This window comes from Falco rusticolus, chromosome 2 (genome assembly GCF_015220075.1).
Source record: "Falco rusticolus isolate bFalRus1 chromosome 2, bFalRus1.pri, whole genome shotgun sequence".
Taxonomy (NCBI): Eukaryota; Metazoa; Chordata; class Aves; order Falconiformes; family Falconidae; genus Falco; species Falco rusticolus.
The window spans coordinates 71,393,666-71,419,000 of NC_051188.1; the positions used below are offsets into that span (position 1 = coordinate 71,393,666).

Genomic DNA, 25,335 nt, shown 5'->3' on the forward strand with positions numbered 1-25,335 from the left:
TTATGGAAGCACTTCTCTCTGTTAAAGGGAGGGCTGGTGATGAGCTCTGGCTGGACACTGATCATACACTGGATAACCTATTCAAACCTTGTCAAAAAAGCCATATTCAAGGACCTAACCTCCACTGACACAACCATCCTGTACAGAGCTCTGTATTGACCTAACTTCACAGCTTCCAGAAGCGGTACTAGCTGCACCAGAGGTACCTCTGGCATCTCTGCAGTGTGCTGTATTGTGCCATGGAGACATTCCCATGAACTAATGAAAATTCAACATTCATATTAGTATAAAGAAAAAAGTCATTAACTGCTATTGAACTGCCAATTATCCAGTGTAACTGCAGACCTCCCAGCACAGCTGTTTTACCTTCCCTCTCTGCTGTATGCATTATTACATTCATATTGCAGGTTACATTATCACAGCAACCTGTAACTGGTTTCTAACTGCTGAGAGAACAAATTATTTTGCCAAAATTATTGGTTCAAATCCATAATAGTGAATAATGAATTAGACATGCCTAGACTTGGGATTTTTTCCTTGCAATATCTGTAGTTATAAGGAACTGTGAAATTCAATTACAAATATTAAATGAACTCTCCTTTTGAAATGATTCTTCTTCCAGCTATTTTTTATGACTTTGTGTCATAGGGGAGAAAAAAGAAAGTTTGTCCTGCATAAGCTAAAACCCCCCTAATGGTAGCTAAATATTACTCAACCTCTTCCTCTGAAAGTTTTTATTATCCTTCAGTATTGATGGATTGCACTTGATACTACCTGAGTTTAAGTCCTTTATATAATCAAATCTTTATTAAAATAAAAATTGCGAGGAAAAGAGTATCATTATTAAATGATCCCAATGCTCTGGTGACACCTAAACTAAAAGTACTCTCTCTGAGAGTCCTGAGACTCAGAAAGTCTGAAGTCACAAATCATGGGAGGTGGCAAGAGTACATTAAACAAGTATTAACTTATTTTATTCTTCCCTAAGCATCCACTACTGACCAGTATCAGAGCCTGGACACTTGGCTGGGTGAACCTTTAGTCAGATGTGTCATGGGTGTTCTTGTACATTTATATGTTGTATTCTGCCAAGTATGAGATTGTCTGCTGTGCTTTTATCAAATTTCTAAGCTTTTTGTATGACTACAGACATTAAATTATCTGAAGAAGCACCCAATGCATGAACAGAAATCTTCATATAAACATCACTCTTCCCCTTCTCTCTTTCTTCTGTCTTCAAAGGAATGGAAAAAACTCCTAGTCACAGAGTAGGTATAAATCCATAAAGTTTTTGTGAATTTTCCACTCCTACACCACTTAAATTAGTGTACTTCTATTACTTAGGCATGATGAAATGCTGTCCATAGAAGTAAATATTTACTTAATGATTATATGCACAGACTCCTGACCTTGTACTTTATAACTCTTTCTTTATGACCAGTATATTTGGAAGGACATACATGCACCAGCTGTTACCATCAATGCAAAGATACCAAGAACATGATGTTGGTAACTAATGACATGTCAGATGTCAGATGGCATGGCATGTCCTTCTGACACTGGCATATACTACAAATGTCCTATGGGAAACTTGATCTTCTGCAGCATCAGAGATGCTGCAGAGACCTGCAGAGATTCTGCAGAGACCAACAGGTGCATCTGAAACCACACCAAGACACACTTGCGTGCACAACTCAGGGGAGCCCTGACAGAAATAATAATCAAATCATAGCACAGATTCACAGAAACACAGTGCTGGAAAAGATCTCAAACCATCAGTTAGCCCAGCCTCTCCAGAGGCAAGAGCAACACCACCAGGAGAGGTATTTTTTTGGTCTCTTCTTGAAAACCTGCAACAAACAAGATGCTACAACACATGTAGCTAGCTGAAAACTGATCTGAAATCAATTAATTAATTTCTTCAGGTCTTACTTCAAATGTTTCTGAAGAACTGCTGATCATCATCCCCTCACCATCAGCTTCCTACATACTGTGAAATTTATGTCCTCTCTCCATCCTATTTTTCAGTGCCAAACAAACCCATTTACTTGAACACTGCTGCATACACCCTGTTTTGTCATTATTTTAATTAGAAACATTTGTTTCCTTTCTCTACTACTCCTGTTTGCTTCCATCTCCCTGAAAGCCAGTGCAAAAACACTGGACACAGCGTTCTTGCTCAGGCTTCACTAATGGCGGACAGAGAAACCCGTGTCTTGTGAATGACACTTCTATCTACGTACTCGAGAGTAAGTGTCCTTTTTCAATTGTATTTCAGCTGTGACTTGGATTACCTTTTTCACTTGCTTTAGACTCTGATCCAGCAAAACTTCCACATCCTTTTTTCCTGCACTGCTGCTTAGCCAATTCTTCATCATTGTAAATACTGGATTCTTCCTTCCTTACAAAATGTAGCACTTTGTGCTTGCCCCTTCTTCATTTAGGGCCATTCCTCCAATCTGTAAACATCATTTCCAGTTTCCTTTTTGTCCCCTGAAATGTTTGCAATTACTCCAGTTTGATGTCATCACAGATCGTATCTATTTCATCATCCAGGTCTGGATGATTCAATGCTGGCAGCTGGAGCTGGCTCTTAAAAAGCCTACTGCCACCTCCCAGCGACATTAACTATCTCCTTGTCTCTGCATAAGCAGGTATTTCTTCCCCTTCACAGCAGCCACTTTCCTCTGCAGATAAGCAGAAGCCTGTCATCAATTCCCTTGACCAAAGAGGAGTCATTCTCCTGTCACGCTGTCTGCTACAAGCACTCCTCTCTCTCTGTCAACGGGAACTACAAAACACGACCGAGTGGAGCGAGAGAGTGAGGCAGGCTGGGGGAGCTCATGGGTACTGTCCTGAGGAAGAAAAATGGATGGGTCCAAGACAGAGGATTAGAAGTAAAGCTGCCCTTGTTGCCAGCCGGCAACTAGAGAACAGGTAACCTGCTCAGATAGACTGTCCTCCAGGAGCAGCACCCGTTGCTGCTGTCTCCTAGTAGATGGCTGCTGGCTCCTCACCGGCACAGTGACAGCACTGTTTGCAGGGCTATGCTGGCCTCAGGAGATGCTTCCCTCCTTGGGCAGTATTTCTTTCCTCTTCCTCCTTTTTCTTCCCTTATGTTATCTATGAAATACATACATATATATATACACACACATACACAAAATTATGTATAAGGTCTATCTGCCATATCTATTTAGTATGATCTACTAGTCTCCCCATGCACATTAAATTGTAAAATACATAAAAGCAAAAATCAATATATAAAGTTATATATTCTATTTTATACTCTTGTGATTTGCAATCAAGTTATAAGCACTGCACACATGAATCTTCTTCTAGCTAGAAAACTTGTGTTTGCAATAAAAATGATTATGTAATCACTCTATTAGTACAACTCATTTAATTCCTCCATCTGAATCTTCAAAGCAAAATATGTCACAACTCAGTTATGATTTCCTGCATGAGGTAACTTCGAGATTCTATTTGCAAAGTGTTTAGAAAGCAGCTGTTTACAGCAGGCAGTATAAGCTACATTTATGATGGGAACCATAGGTTACATTTCATTGCACCTCGCTGTCGCTACTCAAAGACTAACCAAGTTGCCTTGGCTCTCTCCATAGCTATTCAGGAAAGACGGACACCTCCCAAAAGCCAAATCCGTCCATCTTAAAAAAACCCCACGCAGATATCTAAGGTACACCTCACAAAATAGTGCCTGTCTCCTCCTCCTGATTCCAGAGGCAGCCTGGAGGATGAGCTTTGGCTGGACACCTAGGGAACAATTCACTTCCCTAAGCAATGGTGTCTGGTGCTATTTTGGATGCCCTGGATTATGCAGGACCCCAGCACAGGGCTGGGTCTACAGGAACATATAACAGGATCTATGGAAGTCCCCTACCCTTCTGGAGAGACAGCTGGAGTCCAAAAGGGCTACCCTGAGGTGCCCAAAATACCTAAGAAGCACTATTAAAGTGTCTTCTCTATTTTAAGATAAATAGCTCTCTGTATTCCCATTACCTCTATTGACAATAAGACCCAGTTGTTTAAACTTCAGGAGCTGATGCTATGTCTAACACACGTGCACAGAGCACACAGACATGGCTGCAATTTGTACCAATCTGGACTGGAAATAAGAGAGCAAGTATGATACCATGAAACCAAAATGACAGTAAACGCCTTTGCCTAAGCAGCCACATTCTGTTTCAGACCTCCGTTAACTGTGGTTGTAGAACTTAGAAATCCAGCTCTTATTTAGACATCTAATTGTATACATCTCAATTTACATAAACTGAATCCCACCTCTGTTTTTTAGACATCTAAAGTGAGATGTGACAAATCTCATCAACCGAAGTATGAAGGTTCTGCACTTTCAGTACTTCAGGTGAAGTATGAATTAATTGACCTAAAAATAATTATTTATGCATCACTATGTAAGGAAAGTAAACAATACTTGCTCTCAGTGAGTAAGAACTTTAGTTGACCTTAGCGCAGCAACTAAAACACGGTTTGTCAGAAAGATGTCAAAACTGCTTTGAAAATCAGCAGGCACCCAATGAAGTCCATATGCATACTTGCATTTTTATAATGGAACATATGTAAAAATAAAAAATTACAGCGTTACCATAGAACAGATTACATCTTTTTTCAGAAACAACAACTCGTAAGTTTTATGGCCTGACTTTATGTTAAACTAATTTTCTGAGTACAGTATTCTCAGAACAGCAGGATGACTATATAGACAATGATGCCTCCTGGGTTTTGCTGGTTTAATTTTATTGAAATTAGAGCCTTTGAAAAGCCCTGGATGAACAGCTCTGAAGTCTCCTCCATACACAAAGAGAACGCAGAGAGCACTTCAGAGAGCAGTAGTGCAAGTTTCCTTACTTACAGGAGACCATACTATTCTCTACAAAACATTATCTCTAAGGAAAGGTTCATTTTTGCACCGATCCACTTGTTTTCTCTATCTGCTTTATAGCTTTACCTCCCATAAACTATAAAACACATTCTAAAATGATGGTAAAATGAATGCACAGCACCTCAGTCTTTCAGCTATAATGATAGGTTTAAAGAGGGGGTTATTTGGGAGATTCAATGTATTGATTATTTAACTTCCTAAGGATAAAAAGCTACGGGAGTATTTGGGTGCTTGAAAATTATCTGCCTGGAACTAACGTATTTGATTCACAGACCAAATGCTGAACAAGAATGAGACTATAAAAAAAAAAAATCACAAAATGTGGATCCTGCCTGATTGGAAATAGGCTGACAGACTAGTAAAAAGCACGAGAAGTGTATCTTTGTTAATTCACATCATCTAAGCAAAACATACCTCTAAAACACAGAAAGTACAGAACACAATCAACCCATATCATGTAAAACGATAAATTATAAAGCTAAATTATTGAAATCTGACAACAGTAATCTTTGATACTCTTTATTTGTAAGATGACTTACAGTATTTTCTCAGTATTACATCTGTTATTATTGATTAGTACTTTGTTTGGAAACGTACATTACTGTACATTTTACAGGCATTTACAGCAGTTTAAAATGCAATTATTGGAGGTATGCACAAGAATAGGTAGGTGGTTAAGTACCCAATTACAGGTATAATTTGTGAAATAGGCAAATAATAATGGGAAAGCATGCACAGGCAAAGCAGAGATGTAAAGGACTATGGAAATATATATATATATATGCATATATATATATATGTGTGTGGGGGGGTGTGCAAGTCATTAACAGACTGCAGCCCTTCCTTGAACCATGCACTTCTCACATGCAACTTCATTAACTCGTTCTTGCTACCAAATATGTTAACTCAAAGCATAAATATCAAAGCATATTCTTTTTACTTCATAAATGTTCAGTATTTTCAGTATAATGTAAATAGTGTAGCACAGTAACAATTTCAATAATGCTACTCAATATATGCAAGATGTTATGAGATCAAATAGAAACTGCTTTTTTAAAACTCTTCAGTAAAACAATTTGATGCTGTGCAGTCCTGATACTTGCATCAGTCCTCCTGATCCAGCTTACTATTTCAGCATCAAAAGTAAAGAAAAATGTTAATGGTTCCAAGTAATCTGAGAAATATGCATGTTACTATTCAATAAGTCTATCCTAAAAAATAGCCTGTATGTATGGAAGGGAAAGGATTATTATTAATTTTCAACAGAAAGACTAAAAATACACAAATAAATTTTTAAAATTCTGTAAAGCCAAATGACTAACTAGTAACTGAAGATTCATACAGGAATATATTATACATAAGCCTACAGTTTGATTAAGAATAGAAAAGAGTATGACACAAGCTGTAATTCTTGTTACAAAGAATTGTCATCATATCACTGAAAGCTACATTACAGGCTGCCTAGAAGGCAGTATAATAAAACTTGCTGTAATAACTTTTTATTTATATTCATAAAATTGAAGAATGTTAATTCTCTGGTTATTTTATTTTTAATATAGAGATGAATTTTAACAAGCTAATTTATAAAAGGTTACACTAACGCCTAGATTTAAATCAAAGGAATTAATGTCCATACTACCACAGTTCATAGAGAGAAACTGTCGTAAGACATTTCAATAGTTGATGAGGCTAAAGGTCAGTGCTCATATCTGCTTGGGATTAAATGAAAGAATATGTCAAAGATTAAAAGTTTAGGTGGTAACCAGCATGAGGTTCAACAGCAATGCCTCATGTCTTCAAACTAACTGTGCCTTTTTTTCCTCTCCAAATTACTATCTTAGGAGGTATATACTTCAGTAATCTTGAAAAGCGCCTTCTGTTCATCCTTATTCACCGTTTCTTGATATTTACTCAAGAATCTTTGCAGGTAAGTTCAAAGTTACCTAAAATAAGTGGACGTAATCAACTCAAGCAGTTCTTGAATATAGCTGTGCTTAGTCAAAGATGACTTTTTTCAGAGGGAGGAGAGACCAGCACAGATGAAACTCCAGTTGTAGTAAGTTGTTCACCAACCAGAAGCCCTTTCTGCTCATTTGTCCTGAAGTAAATTAATACAGCTTTTGTAACAACAGTACTTCACCAGCCCCCTTCAGAAACACACACTTGTTTCTGTTGCAAGATCTGTATTGGTATTTTTCAGACTTTGCATTGCCCCAGGAGAGGGCATGGGGAAAAAAGCTTCTTTACAGCTCTGGCAACAAACAGGGGCTACTAGAAACTTAAGTCATTAGTATGCCGGCTCACTGTCCAGAAGACAGGGATGGCACCCATCCTCTTCAGTTGCTCCTGTACCATTCAAGATCTAATTACTCAGTCTAGCAGCATAAAGAACAGTGTAATTACTTTCTTTTCCTTATACCCCTGCCAGTGGGTTGGGCAAGTTGTTATTTAAACCTAACAGGCTTTCCCACAGCTGGGGAGGGGGGGACAGGACACAATGGCTTGCAAAACCCAGCACACATCCCCTCATTTTTTTTCCAGTCTCAGTCTACCTTTCTCTGATATTTATTGCCTGTGTGGCACTTCACATACACAAAGTTTCATATATTAATTCAATGCACAATGTAGTGCTTCCTGAAGCCTGGAGCATAGCCAAAGGTGGGGAAGGTGGCGGTGGGGATAGTGAAGTCAGACTTTTCAATTACTCTTCAAAGACTCAGCTTCCATTTTTTTTGAGACTCAATCCTACAGGTACAGAAAGGTATGTGGAATACAGGAGGTGTCTCTGCAGCTGCCTGAAGTTGCAGGAAGCTTAAAATAAACTCTTGTAAGAACAAACTCTCTCATTTGTCCATCCTGAATGAGTAGCAAGGCAGACGTTGGTGGCACATTTAACTGCAACCAGGTAATTGTATCTCTGTTAAAACCCCTTTTCAAAAGATCGGAAGCAGGGCAAAAGTTTCTGTCTCCGGAATTCTGTGTCAAGCAGGTGAAAGAAGGGGCAGGATTAATAAAAATACACAGATCATCTATAAGGGCAAGCTATGCCAGCTTGTAACACCACAGCAGTGCATTGAAGGAAGGGTAGTAGGGTGTCATGTCATACCTACTAAAAGAGAGCTCAGCTTCCAAACGTGCAGATTATTATTTTTAACACCATAATTGTAACTACAGCACTGCAGAGTAGGCTGGTCTTTTTACCTCAGGTTTGCAGAAGGAAAAATCTGCGATACAGAGGGAAGGACTAATTTGCTGAGGAACATGAAAAACCCACCTCACATTTAGGATCAGGGCAAGAAACAGCAATTTCAGCTTCTAACCCCAAACCACCAAACTACACAGACAAGGGGACCAAACCACCGAAGCACCCTGCACACGTCCCCTCTCCTCCGTGAGCCCGGCAGCCCCCAACAGTGTCACTCTGCCGAGCGACATTACAATTCCTCCCAAGTCCACACACAATCGCGCCCGCGCTGGGTGTTCCACAGAAATGAACACACTCGCACATCTCAGAGTTCATCCACCGACAAGCGGGGCTGGCTTGTTCGGGGCTTTTCCCCCCGAACGGCGCACGAAGCGGGGAGATGCCGACAGCCACGGCCCTTCGGCCCCGCCGCCGGCCCCGGGAACCCCGCCGCCGCCGGCCCGCTCCGCTCCGCGCCCCGCCGCCTGCGAGGCCGCGCCGGGTGCCGGCGGCCCGGCCGAGCCCCAGCGAGCTCCGGCCGGCGGCGCCCGGGAGGTAACGGGAGGAGAGGGCGGCGGGGGAGTCAGGCGGCCCGGCACCCCCGGGCTCGGCCGGGCCGCGCACACCCGCGGAGGCGGCCGCCGGCAGCCAGAGGGGGAAGCGGCGGGGGGGAGCGCGTCCCCGGGGAAATAAAAGTTTTCAGGCGGAAAGGGCAGCGCTCGGCGCCCCGCGTTGCTCGGCCGCCGCCCGCCGAGGTAGCGGCGGCTTGATGCGAGGGGAGGGACGGGGAACGGGCGGCTGTGACCCGCCGGGCGGCAGCCCCAGCCCCGGCCGGGCCCCCCCGCTACTCACCATGTTGACTTCGGAAACCATGTCGATGCTGGCGATGTCGATGTTCATCCCCACGCAGACGGGCGGACCTGCGGGCAGACGAGACCCGTTACCCGCCTCCGCTCCGAGACCTGGCGGCGAGAGGGACCGCGGCAGCGGGGGCGCCGGGAGCCGGCTGCGCCGTGCGGGAACGCCGGCAGCCCCGGGGAGAGCAGGGGGGGAGCCCGGGCAGGGCGACTCACCTCCGAAATCCGGCCGGAGGCGGATGTCGTAGCCCTTCAACAATTTATCCACAGTTTCTTTCACGAAGGACATGTTGCCGGGATCGTTCACACTGTGGGAGCGAGAGAGACGGGGGGTGTCGGGCGGGGGAGGCAGAGGACGGGGTGCGGGGGGCCGGGGGCGACGGCGGGAGCGGGGGGGCGGGGGGGAGCGCATCAGCTTGCTCCCCTGGCCAAACGCATCCCGCGCCGCCGCCGCCGGGGCACGCTGGCTCCTACCTCTGGGCGCAGCAGACCACGGCCACCAGGACGGGAGCGGAGAAGATCCCGAAGATCCTGCCTCCCCCAAAGCCCCACATCCCTCTGCTCCGCGCTCCCGCCGCGCAGCAGCAGCCGCCGCCGCCGCCGCGATCCGGCTGCCCCGGCTGCCGCTGAAGAGGCGGGGGCGGCAGTCCCCGTCCTCCCCCCCTCCCTCGCCCTCCCCCCCCAGAATATCCCAAACACCGCTGCCCGGCCCGCGGGAGCCGTCCGCGCACCCGCTGCGCCCACCCCGCGGCCCGACGCCGCCGAGCCCAGGAGGAAGCCGCCCTCCGCCGGAGCCCGGCCGCCGGCTTCCCCCGCGCCCGCCGTCCCCGCACGCCCTGCCGCCTTCCCGGGAGCGGGAGGGGAGGGGAATGGAGGGGGCCGCCGTCCCTCCGGCGGAGAGCCCGAGGAGGGGCACCGAGCGGAGCGGGGCTGGCCGGGGCCGGCGGCAGGGGGCGGTGGCTCCCCGGGCACCGCCTCGGGGCACGCCCGCCCCGCCGGCCACCGCACCGGCCCCGCGGCATCCGCCCTGAGGCGGGGGTGCCCCCTGGCAGCCGGCTCCTTTTCTTCGGGAGCACCGAGGGATCCCCGGCGTGGGCGCGGGGGCTGCGGGGTCGGCGCCGGCCGCCGGGACGCCCCTGGAGCCGGGTGGGAGGGGCCTGCCCGGGGCCGGGCCGGGTGAGGGGGCGCGGGCCTGGCCTCAGCCCCGGTGCGGGACGCCCTGCCCGGCCCCTCGGCCTGCGGCGTGCGGGGCCGCCTGCCCCTTGGGCGTCCCGGGAGCGGTGCCCAGGGTGCGGGAGCCGGGCCGGGGCCTCGCCCTGACCCCCGCAGGGCCCGGGGGCCGGTGCGGCGGGGTGGGTGTGCAGGTGCCCGCGGCTCCCTTCAGCCGTGCCTGTGGGGACGCCATCAGCACAGACCTAGTGGCCGTGTTGTGCCAGGCGAAACCTGCCCGGGCTTCGAAGCGTGGCTAGCGAGGCGTGTTACCTGGGCCGGTGGGGACGGGACACTGCACTGGTGCCCAAGGGGTGCTCCTGCTCCGGGAGCGGTCTCGGCTCTCTGTTGTGTTGCCCCTGAGCTTCTGGGTGCGCTTAACTTAGTGTGAAACATTGGCTGGGGTAGAGACAGCACGGTTGTTACTATTGTTAACCTCCTTCCAGGTTAATTAGTCCTTTCAGCAGGACTAATTGGCATGGAAACAAGCATGCTGGCTTGGCTATGTTGCCTTTGGTTCCAGAGCCAGCTCCCTCTCAGTGCCAGAGCTCTTCACCATGCTCTACCCAACACACCCTTAGCCACCTCCTGGTTCTGGTTACATTGCTATCACTGGCCGCTGTGCCGTCACAGAGCACAACGTTTCACCAGCCAACGGAGAAAAGCAGTGTCTTTTTACACATTTGTTGTCTTACCACCTGTTTCTCCTTCTATATATCCTCTTCCCTTAGAGAAACTACTGGCAAAAGGTTGGATGCTTGGGGAATGCTGTGGTGTGGTTTACAGGTGAGAAAGCACGGATGGCCTTTCACCTCTCCTCAACAAAGTATTGAAAAGAAAGACGAGCACAATCCTTGGCAAACGTCCTGACCTTGTTGCTGTTGCAGTTAATAATGAAGCTTCAAATAAAATAAGGATCAGGCTCAGTTTTAAAACCAATGTAAATCCCTGTAAGTAATGAGGAAAAATGTAGAAAAACTGAGTGTTGCCAAGTCTTGTAATTTCAAGTCTTCCAATATTTGGATTTTTTAGTAGTGCCATATTTACTATGATTATAAAGTAAGTGAAAATCTTAGCTTTCCTTTAAAAACTAATAAGGCTTATGATGAAAGCTTGAGAATTGTGACATGAAGCATATGTGACTCAAGGGCTCAAAAATGAAAAGTCAAATAAATACATACATCTATGTAGCTATAGATATATTTAAAAGTTATTTTAGGGGTCTGGATCCTGATTTTTTTCAGTGCTATGGATGGCAGTATTGAAGACTTCTTTCAAAGATTTCAGAGAAAGTGAACTTGGGGAAGGGTACCAACTCAGTTCTCTCCCCCTAAGTGCTGAAAGAAAGTATTAACACTGAAGATAATATTTCTTATGAAGAATTTAACGTGGTTTAAAAGTGCATTTAAGCACTAATAAGTTTTCTTAAATAGCTTGTTGGTTTTATAACAGAAATAAAATATTTTAGAGAACACTACTTCTGATTAATGCGCTATGCTGGTACTTTGGAAACACATCTGAGGTAGGAATGAATCAACAGTGCTGTAAAGTCTGTCAAATTTTATCACTTCATTTAAGTATTTGTCTTCTTGATCTTTCAGAGCAATCATTTCCATTTATTTGTGGATGGTTTAAAGATAATCAAGGTTGGAGCTGATGGGACAAGAAAGTAGTTAGGGGGTTATGGAGCATTTATTCCTTGGGACTCTGGATTTAATTAGGCTTAGCAGCAACTGAAAGATGTTAAAAATTATAAATGATCAATGCATTTCATGAAAGAGAAAAATATCTTGACTTCTCAGTGATGTGGCATTTACAGTGAAAATGGCACTTCGGTTTTTGTCCACAGGAAAGACTCAGAACAAAGCTGTTGTGACAACAGTCTGGAGGTAAGACACAGAAAAGTCCTGCCCAGTGAAGAGTGCTTATGAAAATAATGGAAGCAAAGACTTTTGGGGAGCCATTTAATGTGGCCAATAGGAAAAAAAATGGGCACAGAAACAGACTCCTTGTTCTGCTCCAAAATTAGCCACTATGACTTTTACCCTGAAATTAGGCTCCTAAACATTCAATTCAAAAAGCAAACAGATTATTTCAAGGAATGGCAGGAAGGAGTCTGGGCACTTCGCTAAAGCAAAGCACCCAGTCAGAACCTGCAGATTCTCCATCCAGCAAAATCCCAGGGATGTATCCCCGGAGATCAGCCCAGACTACAGGACATCAGGGTAAGGTTTTCTTCTCTATTGTTTGAAATTTTCCATTTTTCAGCAAATAGTTAAGTCATGGAGAGAGGGAAAGAGTTAACATGACTCTGTGGCCTAGTGTTTGGCTTTTATCTTTGAAGTACTGTTATTTCATAAATAACCCAGTAATTCATGAATTAATTACTGGATAAAATAAATCAATGTTCAATGGTGTAAGGGACAGAATCCGATTCTCTGCTCTCTTTAGGTGGCTTTGTCATTGCTCATTCTCACTCTTGCTCTTTTTCCAACAGTCTTTCTGTCCCAGTAAAATTATCCCTGTAAAAGATGAGGCTTTGAATGTTTTAGTTCAGGGACTAAATTTCATGACTGTTTCTACTACTTTGGTGAATGTTCTAGCTTCTGGGCCACTGGACAGTTAAGACGGATGCTGCTGATCAAATTTTGTTCAATAATATAAGCACAGTGATATTCTTTTCTTCCTTAGCATTGCCAATAAATGATTTTAAAGGCCACCTCAAAAATGGGAAAGTCTGAACTGCAAAGGCAAGCATTATGTGTGAAGAAGCAAAAGGACTGCCCTTGGATCGATGAAAATACATGTGGAAGAATACACCTGCCAAGCCTACACATGAAAGAAGCCCTTGCAGTGAGCGGGGGTTCATTGGCTATGTCTGAGTTAGCAAGCACTGAGGCTGGTCTGTAGAGCAAAACTGCAGTTGCTGAGGACCTGATATCCACTCCATATGCATTTTGGTGTTTTTTTCCCCCTTAGGAAATGTTCTAATCTGGTCCCATAGAGACTAGATGCTCATTAGCGGTTGGACCACATTCATATGCCACTGGGGTGTATCTTCCACCATAGTTTTGTGTGGAAGGAATTGAGTTCACGTACTCTGAGACTGCTCTGAGATGCGAACCAAAGCACAGTCAGTGGGAATGCTCAAATGATTCACTTCACAGTCCCGATCTGTGCTAAAATGCTATGTAGATGCACCCATCATCTCCTTTCAGAAGGAGCTGGAACAAAGCACACTCAGTCTTTGCTAAAGGACAGAAGTTGTTGAAGACAGTGGGAGTGAAATGAGGAGCCACTCAAAATTTTGCAACAAAATCCAGTTTTCTTCATCATTGTCAGTGCTAATGGAGATATAGAAGAGGAGGCAGTGACAGGAGAAGAGGAGAGGTCTGCTCCTAACTGATGCGTTTGCAGTACTGCCACTATCAGTCACCAGACTGTAGTAGAAAGACTGGCTTGAGAATCAGGGAAGAAGTATTTTATCACACCATGCAATACATCACTGAGCTCTTGCACTGGGGAGTGGTACTGAGGGTTTACCTGACAAAATGAACATAACCCGACTTAGATGCTGAGGTCAGAATCACTTATCAGAACATTGTCTTTTTCATTTTCCTCTCTGGCTTGTCCATCATTTAACTGATTTTGACAAAGAACCAGTCTTATGCTGAAGCAAACTCAATCACAGGGGGTTCAGACATAGAAAAGAGAGAGAGACAGAAACTAAAACAAAGTGGGAAGAATTTCTGCTACAGCTGAAGTGGCGTCTTCTGAGGAACGCAGGGCATTAATCTTACTAGGCTGAGACCCATGCTGCTGCTTACCTATTCTGCCTTCCAGCAATTTTAATAGCCTGCTGGTTTAACCTGCTGAGAAGGTGTAATTAATAAAACTGGCTGGGAAAAAATCCACAAGAAATTTTCAACTCTTTTTTTTTTTTCTTTCCCTTTTTCCCCCCAAGCCTGACTTCTTTTTTACTATATGAAATCGGAGTTCAGGACCATTTTTGCCAAAATATCGTTCAACAGAAATATTAATGTTTTCTTCAGAAGGCTCAATTTTCTTACTTTCTGCCCTACAGTGTCTCGGCTAAAGCAGAGTTTTAGAGTGACAGGAGGATGCTGGGGAGTAGATATGTGGCATCGGGGCTTAGGGAATACTCTGCACGTTGGCAGTTTCATACGTTGTGTTTTGCCTGTTTAGATAATGAGCAGTGGTTGTTGGACATATGTGAGGAAAAAAATATTATATTTATCTACTATGTATATTTATCAGAAAGTGCATGTACTATATGCTGATGTTGAGTAATACTCAACAGTTTATGCTGAGCTTATAACTGACAATGAGTTTGTACTCGTTGTCCCCATTTCTGTCAGGCAGATTGCAAACAGTGTTGCATGAACCTGTTTGCTCTGGTTGCATAATTTTATGGTTTTCATTTAATTATACAGAAATATTAATGTTGTTATGTCAACAGTTCTGATGTGGAGATCTGAATGTTTCAGTAGGCCACGCAGAGAATAAGGTATTAATCAATACCAGCAATGGGGACAAATTTGCCTTTAATAAGAGGCCTGACCCAAATTGTTCTGAACTGCTGTTTGATTTTCATCTGGTTATTTTTCTTAATATTCAAGAAAATAGAACAAAAATTTGCATTATCTGAATGAATTTAAAAGAGTATTCCTGCAATATTCCATTCCCCATGCAGCAAAACCTCTGGATTATGCACACAATGAGTCAGACACATCAAAATAAAAATCCATTGACACTTTGGCAGAGGAAGAAATAATCAAGGCTCTTTATAACTCACATTTTTTCATCATAAAAATTAATGATTATGCACTGGAATAACACAAATACATTAGAGAAGCCTGTGGTGCTTTAGAAGTACTATTTTTTAAGTCTCTGTCCTGATGATTCATAGAATCGTTTAGGTTGGAAAAGACCTTTAAAACCATTGAGTACAACCATTTGTTAACCCAGCACTACCAAGTCCACCACTAAACCATGTCCCTAAGCACCACATCTACATGTCTTTTAAATACCTCCAGGGATGGTGACTCAGCCACTTCCCTGGGCAGCCTGTTCCAATGCTTGACAGCCCTTTTGGTGAAGAAATTTTTCCTAATATCCAATCTAAACCTCCCCTGATGCAACTTGAGGCTGTTTCCTCTTGTCCCATCACTTGTTACTTGGGAGAAGACTCTGACACCCACAAGACAAGTAACAGTTAAGATTATTTTTTTTGTTTACTGTAACTGCAGTTGAGGAAGAGCTATTTTGCACAGGACTTCTTTTCTGAGAGTTTCTGCTTGAGTGTTTTAATCTAAATCCCTTTGTCAGGAGCACATTATTCCTTACAAACCAGTATGCAGCAGTTACCTTTTTCTTTTAAGGTTAGATGAAAATAGAAGGATATAGCCCATTTATTTGTGGTTTTGAATTTATCAACGTCATGAATCGCATTTGTGATAATTATTGTTTATGCAATTTTTCACTACAGCAGCCAGAATTCCACATCAAGACCCAAGCCTCATTGTGCAGGAGATTATACAGAGTGAAGAAGACAAGCACGAGTTGTTTGAATTGTTTATGTTTAGTATTAGATATATTTAAAGAAAGATTAAGTCAGGATCCTAACTGATGCATCTGTATAAGGACTAGCTAAAACACCGAGAGATGCTGGTTCCTGACATTTTCATCCGAATGTCCCTTTGAATTTTATCAGTGGAAAAGTAGAAAGATAAACACTGGGAGGGAAGAAAGCCATTTATATATGCAAACACTCCCATATAAAACAGGATAAGCAATGAAAAGAAAGTGCAGTGAAATGATTTCTCATCACTCTTGATTTGCTAAGATTAGGAAGAATTCTGGAAGTAATAGTCCAGGGTAACAAAGAAAAAGCTATGGGTAGAATAAAGTGAAAGTCTGATGTATGTCTTGCTCTTATCCTTTGAGTGGGTTTTTTACTTACGCTAAGGAGTGCCCTTAAGAGGAAACAGTCCATAAAGGATGAGGGGAAAGGAAAGGCTTCATAATGTGGAAGTGTGTTTATACAGAGGCTGTATCCACAGCCCTGCACTGCCAAGACACGGCACTCTGCTGGTGGAAGTGCCTCTTTTTAAATGCATACTCTTTTCTCGAGGCTGTGCCAGCTAACCCTTTGCTCTCATTCCCCAAACACTGGCATCAAAGCAGCCACGCTTAAGCTCCTAATATATGGATCAGGATCATGGGTCATACTGCATCTATGGAATAACATGTAAATTAAGCTGGTCGTGTAACTATATTTCTTTGTCACATGCACTGTATATGAAGGGAAATTACTATAAATAAAGGGGAATCATTATTAGGTAGTTACAGAATTTTGTGTATGATGATCTAAAATACTTGTCATTGTGCCTTAGTTTAAAGATTACTTTGTGGCTCAGGAAAATCAATATTTTCAATTAAAACTTAATAATAATTTCTAACATGGTAAAGGGTTAACATTCCATTTACAGATAATAATGTTTTTTAAGTACTTTTTGTTACTCACCTTGTGTCATAAATTGCATATAGTTTTTTGTTTTCTTCAACTGCATTCCTAAAAAGAGAGAAAGAGAGAATATCATTTGCACACCCAGTGTCCATTGACAAAATAAACTATAGTTTGCAACCTTGGAGATTTTCAGGCCATCATTGTAGAATCTAGGAATGGGGGAAAAAAATTCTATAAATTGATTTATTCAACCCCTGATATGACAAGATTGTAATAGTCTTTTGGAAATTTTCGAAGTGGGTTTTTAATTATAGATCCGTGGCTCTGTTGCCAAGAAATGAAAAAAGAAAAAAGTAATCACTCCTTTTGTGAAAAACACAATGCAACAACATTATTTTGATAAGCTTGTGAATAATTTTCAAAAAAGGTTTCTAATTGATCCAGATGAACATTATCCAATTCAGGTATTTTATTATTTGTTTATAATCCAAACTAAAACAATGCATTGATGTCTAATGCAGTGTATTCAATGTAAAATGAAATACTTTCTCTCTGGATTTTTGAATACTTTTATTTGTGTTTAAACATTGAGGTTCATATGAAAAAGACATTTTGAAAATCAAAATGAAGCTTAAGTCTATATTTTTGAGCTTTTTCAATTGAAATCCACGTGAATTTGCACAATACCTTTTGCATTTTTAACTAGAAAAAAGAGAGATTTTTTTCCTGGATTTTTTTTGGACTGTTTCAGAACATGTGGGAACAAAGGACTCTTCTAAAATAGTGCTACTAATTCAAGGGAGAGCAAGAGGAGATGTTGTCTGAAATGTGTTGGCTTTGTTGTAATCAGCAATAACATACAAGTTTTAGCGAAGTTGTTTCTGAGAAGGCGTGATGAATGTAAAGGACACTCCATAGTAAGTATTGATTTGTATCCTAAAATCTGATTTATGTCTCTGTGCATTACTTTACCTGTCTGCTTAGAGAAGTTAAAGAGAAGCAACTAAAAGCATGGGGTAAATGATCCTGAGTTTGAATGCATTAAGCTCCACTTACACGGGAAAGGTAGATCCTGGGTTTGGTCCCTGTTCCTGGAGTGGTTGTACATTAAATATGCACTGGCTAAAGGATGTTAACCACTGAGTGTTGTGAGTGCCCGAGTCCCCAGTGCACTGGCTAGGGAGATGTGGGACCTCTTAAGTCTCAGATTCCCTTGAAATAGCCAGCCACCTAAAACAGAACTGTTAGGGCTTGAGTTAGATGCCACCATCTAGTCCATTCAAGATGCCCTGAGTTACTTGAGACACTACACAGAGCTGTCAGTTACAACACAGGACCGACGTGATACCCACGCTCTAATGGAGGGGTAACTGGAGTCTGAGGGGGATCCCTTGGAGCATCCCAGTGGCTTGGGATGCTTGCATATGGGAACTGGGCTGAGCCTCTTGGGTCAGATTCCATCCAAGAGAAGGATCCCCAGCTTTCTATACATAGGCTCCATTAACCGAGTTGACTAGATCTCTGTTGACATAATGGGAGCAACCAGTTCTCATGTAAACACCTACATCCAATCTTCATATGAATCTTACTCCAAACTTCACAATATCTTATGTTCTTTCAATAGTTCTAGGCATCAGGATTCACAAGCCATATTTTTCTGGATCTAGAGCTGATAGCATTACATGCCTTCAACCACACCTGAGCATGCTATTTTGTGGCTTGATTGAACATTCTCAAGCACATTTTTGTCTAGTGTCCACACTTCTCAGTTGTCTGGCCCGCTGTGACTCAGTGTAGGCCTGGGATACTTTCTTGAGCTCAGCAAGGGAAAGAGGAGAGGAGAAAGAGCACAGAAGGGGCATCTGAAGCCTCAACACTGACCCAAATATATCCTCTGATGATAGTCACATATCTCATAAGGGTAGAGTCACGTGGGCAATATTGAGATGACAAGATGGCTGGGCTCTTTTCTGAAGTGTCCATGGCCACTTGCTGCAAGGTGCTGGAGCCAGCGCTCTACGTTTGCAGAGGCTGGATAGAGAGTCAGGGAGCGTCCTCAGCCTTCATCTCCCTTTAGGGCTGTGCTGCCAAAGGTAGCCAATGACACCTGACAGACAGATGCAGCTCACCCTGTAACCATGACAACTGGCATGGATTGATAACAAATTAGCTATGGGTGGAAGAGGGCACCACTTCTAAATGAACATGTACAATATAGATTGAAAAAGTGTCTGGTTTCAATCCCCTTACCTAAATATATCCACACCCATAAAATAAAAAGAAACTTGCACTTACTAACAGTTTCTGTTAAGATTTTTATAACAATTTTCAAAACAGTGCAAAAACATCTTTTATGGCCATGTTGTGTTTATAACTTTTGACGTCTATCAGCAAAAATGCCAATGGTAGGATAGAAATAACTTAGCTTTTTTTTTTTTTTTAAAAGAGATGATAACAGCAAGGGGAGATCAGGAAAACAATTAGGCAAGTGTAACAGGAAATAATCAAACTTAATCTTTTAAATGTTGAAGTATCTACAATGAGCTTTTATTCAGACTGATAATGCACTCCATTTTTTTCTTCTCTTACAAAAATGTAGACACATCTTGATGTTGAAATTCTCTTATTCAGCACAGTGGTAAAATCCTTTGGTCTCTGCATTGAAAAATGCCTTCTTCTGAATGGGGAGTAAATGGAGTTCATCTCTTACAGAAGTCTCCTACTGCTGCTGTCTGCCTGGCACCAACAGAAGACACGCTTCTGAAAGTATTACAAAAGTAATTCCCCCATCACAAAAGCACCACATTAAAAGTACTTATATTAAAAGCACTTTGTTGTATATGAATACTATTATATAATTGATTATTCCCATTAAAATGCTTTGCATCCTTATCACAACTTTAATAAAAGAACAAAACTGCTTTGAATATTATACATGCTCTTGCCTAGAGCCACTATTAAGCAGAGAGGCTCTGTGTGCAGCCAGGCAGTCGTTGATGGTAAATCAAATGGAGGGCATATGGTTTCAGTATTGCTGCTGGTGGAGTTTTTGTTGCTAGAAAGGGCTAATGTTTTGCATTTAGGTTTATTAAAGTAACAAAAATAGTAACTCATCTTTTCCCCTTTTCTTCCCCCCAACTTTCTTGAAGTCTCACTCAATATAATACAGAAAACCATACCATGAACAACCCATATTAGAATGTTAGGACTTTCCCGAATTGCAAAATAAGAACTTTGTGAGTTTTTTTAAAGCCCACAAATTTCTGGATGATATCACAGCTCAGAATGTCTCAGGTTGGGATTTCTCCTTGCTGATGCAAGCATCAAGGATTAAATGTGTATGTCTGACCCAGTTATCATGGGCTACTTTAGTAATCAGTGAGGGGGGTGGGGAACCAAGTCCAAAGACTGAAAGGAACTCCAAAGGCTGAAAAAGGCAAAATAGCGCAGATGAATCACCCTCTAGAAGTACCTAACTATGAACATAGCCTATATCTAGCTAGACATCTAACTTCTGGGTATGTAATATTGCATAAAATAAATCCCATCCATGGGGCTTTAATGGCAAGGAAGGCTAGATCTGTTTCAGTACATTAAGTATATTGCCTCCAAAAGCTTATCAGACCAAGATGTCCTATACGTCTTTAGGTTGGAGCTCCATGAAGGATATCCCTGCTAATGGTAAGTGGACAGCAAAGAAACAGGAAAGCTGCTGGGTTGATACTATATTTCTGGAATTGCTGGAATCTTTTAAATAAATGTATGTTAAATTATAAGCAACAATCATCACTTTCTGTCACACCTTTAAATCCTACAAGATCATGTAAAAGCAAAAATTAAGTTAAATATCATACTCATTTGAATATAGTCTTAAGGAAAGTGAAATGCAATTGCCGTTTCTGGATTAAGGCCAGAACACAAAGCAATGCTAGTGAATCACAGAATGTTTAACAAGTACTCTCGATGTTATGCATCTAAAAAATGATTCAGCATGAAAATATAGATACAAAGGCTAATATTTATGGCTTGGAAGATAATGCTAACAATAAGAAAGTGAGATATTTCAGATTCTGAAAGCATCTGAACATGGAATGACACTATTGAGAAAAAATACTTTCTTTTTCCATTCTGGAAAGAACTCCTTACACCTCACACAAACCATTTGCAAACAGAAGGAAAAAAAACCATGATGCTAAACTCTTTCTCCACAGGCTTGGAGAATGCACACCTCATTATGTCTGAGCCTTTTTCATTTTGAAGTGAAGAAAATACTTTTGTTGGTTGACCCAGCATACACAATAGAGACCAAATTAAGCCCATACACCATGGCTTAGGTGCAATAACTATTGGCAGTTAACAGCTAGATGCAAAACCTCAGTGTAAGTCTCCCTCCCTGGAAGCTGCTTCTGGGCTTTTACCTCAAGATTGCTCAATCCATCTTGCAAGCCCTCCCTCCAGAAACTTCAGAAGCAGTGAGGAACCCGCACGAATGAGTCAATAAAATTCCCTTTCCCTTTTCCTAGGAGGTTCAGCCCATGCCAGCCAGGTTAGGTGTTCAAGGGCATCATTGTCACACAGCATGATAGGCACTAGCGAATTATTTTTAGTACCTAGAAGCCTATCAAGAAAAGTAAGAAAGTACAGACTGAAATGCCAAATGCAAAAATGGGAAGCTGTGTTTAAAGCTCCCAGGATATTATAGACACGGTTATTGAATTACCATTGTAGATCTGCTGAAACCTCAGTAAGCAGCAGACGATGGAGGTTTCTGCTATAAATACAAGATTCACACAGCTATCTCTTATTTTTTAAAGTATAAATTAAGTGGATGCAATCCAAGTTTTCATAAATAATGCCAAAAATGTTTATGTATGAGAAGCTTAAACTATTTGGCTCTAGCTGAAATAAATGTTTCAGTGAACATGATTTTAAACATGATTTATTCAAATGTTATGTTAAGTAAGCATTCAATATGCTTTTATGTAATGCTGATGCCCAAGTTACATGTAATTCTGATGACATTATAGCATCCTTGATCTTTCATAACCTCTCTAGAAATTCATTTTTTCCCAGCATCAAGCTCCACAAATAGTATGGAAGTGACAATGTCACGTAGTATAAACAGTTACCAGAACAATACTTTTTTGTAGTTTCCAATTCCATGAGAGCCAGCCAGTCTTGACTCCTTTTGACATCAGCCAGAGCTGGGAAGTTTAGCATTGCTCAGACACATGCCAGTGAATTAGCAAGTCCACAAACCCGCTTGTTGGCATTAAAAAAGCGAGGTAGGAAGGTTGAATTGAGAATATGTCAAGATGTCGACTCCTGTTTACTCACATTTTAAATAACTTATATTCTTCAAGGTGTCTTGTTCTATTCAGATCCAGTAGGTTCTATTTATTTCAGTCCACATAATTTCTTTTTTTTTTCTTTTTAATGCATTCGGTTTCCAAATATAAAAAATAATAGACATCGGGAAAGCTATCAAAACACACACAACAGCGGTGCATGAATTTGCCATTATCCTTTGAGTAAAGATCTCAGAGTCACTGCAGATATTTCAGTGAAGGTCCAAGCTCCATGCTCAGCAGATGTCACAAAGGTAAGCAAGTGCCCAGAACAAAGCAGGATCAGTACAGTATTGCAGAAATCTGCAGCCTACCCACATCCTGCAAATTTTGTGCTGTTGTCTTCCATCTCAAAGAGCTTGAGAGCTAGATAAAGGTATAGGAAAGAGCTACAGGGATGATTAGAAGTACAAAATAGCATTGGTAAGAAGAAAGCTACTTAGGCTGAAAGTCTTATGTCTGCAAAGCAGTTGAGGGAGGAGAGAGATGATAGATGTGTATGAAGTCATAGACTGGCTAACTGATTATTTGTTATCGCTCACACTATAAAAAACAAAGGAGCACTCAGATGATCAGGTGGTTGGTTTAAAGCAAGCAATATGAAGTCCTTTTTCACACAATGCATAATTAAATTGTGAAGCTCATTGCCAGAGGAAGCTGTGGAGGTCAAAGTTATAAATGGGCTCAAAAATCCATTAGACAAATGCATGAAAAGGAGCTCTATCAATGGCTATTAAAATCAATGTTGTGAATGCACCCTCTGGCTAAGGAAGTCCATAAACCTCAGACTGCTTGAAACAGAAACGTTATATCTGGGGAAGAATTGCTTTCTGTCTGTCCTGTTTCATATGCTCCTCCCAAAGTTGTGCTACTGCCCATCATCAGAGGCAGGAAGGCAACCTAGATGCGGCTTTGGCTTGATTCGGTATGGGAATGTATATGCTCAGTGTGATCAGAAATACATGCTTCTGGTCTACTGTGACCCAGCAGTGAAATAATTTTCAGATCTTAAACTGTCCTATGGTTTTCATTACTGCACTCTCCACAAATAAATCACTGATTTTGCTTCTCTTCCTTCAGAAATTCATTCAGTAGCATATTTTTAATTTCCGTTCTTTGATCCCCTAAAGCACTTGCATGTACACCAGGGTGATACGAAGTTTGCCAGTGTCCCTTCTAACCCTCTTGAGCTATTAGAGGGCTGTTGTAAAATATGTGCCTTTTTTCAGGAAGAAAAAATTTCAGGTGTGGTTAGCGGTCATAAAATCCTGTAGAAATAAACCTCTTTACATCTTCACACTTTTATGGACCACAATATGTGTTCGACAAGTGTATCCATATTATAAAAGACATGAGATTTAGCTCTCAATACAAGGATTGTGCAGCTTCGATGTATACTGGAGTGCATTTCAGCTTCAGTGGAAGGAGAAATGAGGACTTAAAACGAAGCCTGCCCTCTCAGCCTCTTCAATTTCTTCTTATTCTTTTAAGTATTTTCAAAATGAAAGTTAATAGTTTGGGTGAAAAAAAAAATCATGAAGAGTAGTTGATGCCACTTCTGAAAGGCTCATGACTAAGGAGGCCAACTCTCCACAGAAGGATTTATGTGTTCCATGCAAAGTTACATGGAGGCAGAAGGGAGCCTTGTGTTTTCATCCTGGCATCCTGGTGGGCACTGTGTGTGTCGCTCAGTGACCTGTACTACAAAATGCAGAGGTCACCCTGACCCAACATGATGACAGTTTTGAATGACAGTAGGTGTCGCGAACATGCTCTCTGGTGGGCTCGGTGCTGCTGTGGAACAGCCATGCCATGAGCACATCTATTTGACAGGGCCCATTAGGTACTCCTCAGGTACTTTCACTGCCAAAATTTAAGGTGCCCTTGGTCTTCAAAGGAGTTAGGGTTTCCAAGGATCATTTATCTGATTTTGTAGGCATCCACAGAAAACAAATACTTCATTTAATTTTGTTTTAAATATAATTTTCTAAAAAAAATGGAGAGGAGGTCTTTCCATGAAATACACAAGTATTTCAGTTATCTGAAAAAATATCATGAGGAAGAACAATTTCTTGATCCATTCTAAGCCTCGTGAGTGTGTATATTGTTATATGCAAGTACAAAATAGGGTTAGGAATCCCCCTGACACACACTTGTACACACAAAACTAGTCTCCAGCTTGTGCATGGAAGATCAGTTTTAAGATGATGAAAGCATGTACGATCAGAGGAAACAATCACCTGGATACCTGGATACATGCATGGTAATACTTTCTCATAGGTTGCTACTGCTTTGTAAGTACGGATCAAAATAATTATTCTAAGTGATATTTAGCTCTTTTGGTTGTTTAGATAGGAAGTCTTTATAAATTCAAAGGCTGTCAGCCCACAGTGCATTAAGAAACTTGAATTTAAGAGCCCAGCCCTAACATTTACATTCCTAGGTTATATTTCAGAGTTGGTTGTAGATGTTAAGAATATTGCCTTTGGGACCTTTAAGTGCATTATATCATAGCCTCAAAATGTACTTTCTCTTATCCACAGCTCTTCTTTAAACATCAGAAGTTTTGATTTAAAAGAGAAACAAGCTGGTAACAGAGTGTATGCATCTCTGAATTTTCCTTACTTCACGTCAAGCATGAGTGTGAGAGAACTGTAAAGTGTAGTTAAATAGTCATGGCAGTCTATGAAAAATTGGAAGTGTGCTATGAATTGGAAAACATGGAAATGTTCTTTGCTTTAAAAATGAATCAGAAGAACTAACACCATTTTTATTTTACAGGTTTTTGAGATGTGAATATGTACACTTAAACTGTCTTGAATATACTGGAACATCCGCCATCTGTTGCAGTTGTGCTTTATTCTAATTCAGTTCTTTTAACAGGACTGGGTGGAACTTTAGTGCCTAAAACATTATTTTTTTTAAATGCAAAATGAACATCCAGTGACACTGGAATACTCTCAGCTCTCCTTTTGACTTTGCTAAAAAAGAAAACATTGACTTTTTAAGAATGAAATGGTTTAGGTATTTTATTCGTGGCATGTTTCAAAATTCCCTCCATGTTTATTTTAAAATATTGTGACATACTTAAGACTGAAAAAAAGACTGCTGAAATCCAAAGCACATGTTTCAACACCTCAGCTTATCAAGAATTTTATAAAGATTTGGGTAAGACTGGAATTCTTTTCTATCACCAGTAAACAACAACAGAAAATGTCCATTCATGCCCCCTTATTTATTCATATTCATTCGGTGTGTATTCATCCACTAGAACCTCCAAATTGCCTGGCTTTGTTCATCATCATCTTTATAAGTTGTACTATGTA

At 41.8% G+C, this 25,335-nt stretch overlaps 1 protein-coding gene across 2 annotated transcripts in view; it reads right to left on the bottom strand.

The window, feature by feature from the left end:
• The window catches only part of GABRB3 (gamma-aminobutyric acid type A receptor subunit beta3), a 197,944-nt gene that overhangs the window by 104,298 nt on the left and 68,311 nt on the right, over positions 1–25,335 (bottom strand). Inside the window, exons 2-4 of one of the 2 annotated variants that reach the window (XM_037377006.1) lie at positions 16,719–16,766; positions 9,179–9,270; positions 8,958–9,025 (exon numbers count right to left, since the gene is read on the bottom strand). In XM_037377006.1, coding sequence (XP_037232903.1) covers positions 8,958–9,025; positions 9,179–9,270; positions 16,719–16,766 — 208 coding nt within the window. Of the gene's footprint in view, positions 1–8,957; positions 9,026–9,178; positions 9,271–9,436; positions 9,876–16,718; positions 16,767–25,335 lie in introns of those variants that run through there. The other variant, XM_037377007.1, reaches the window with a different exon arrangement.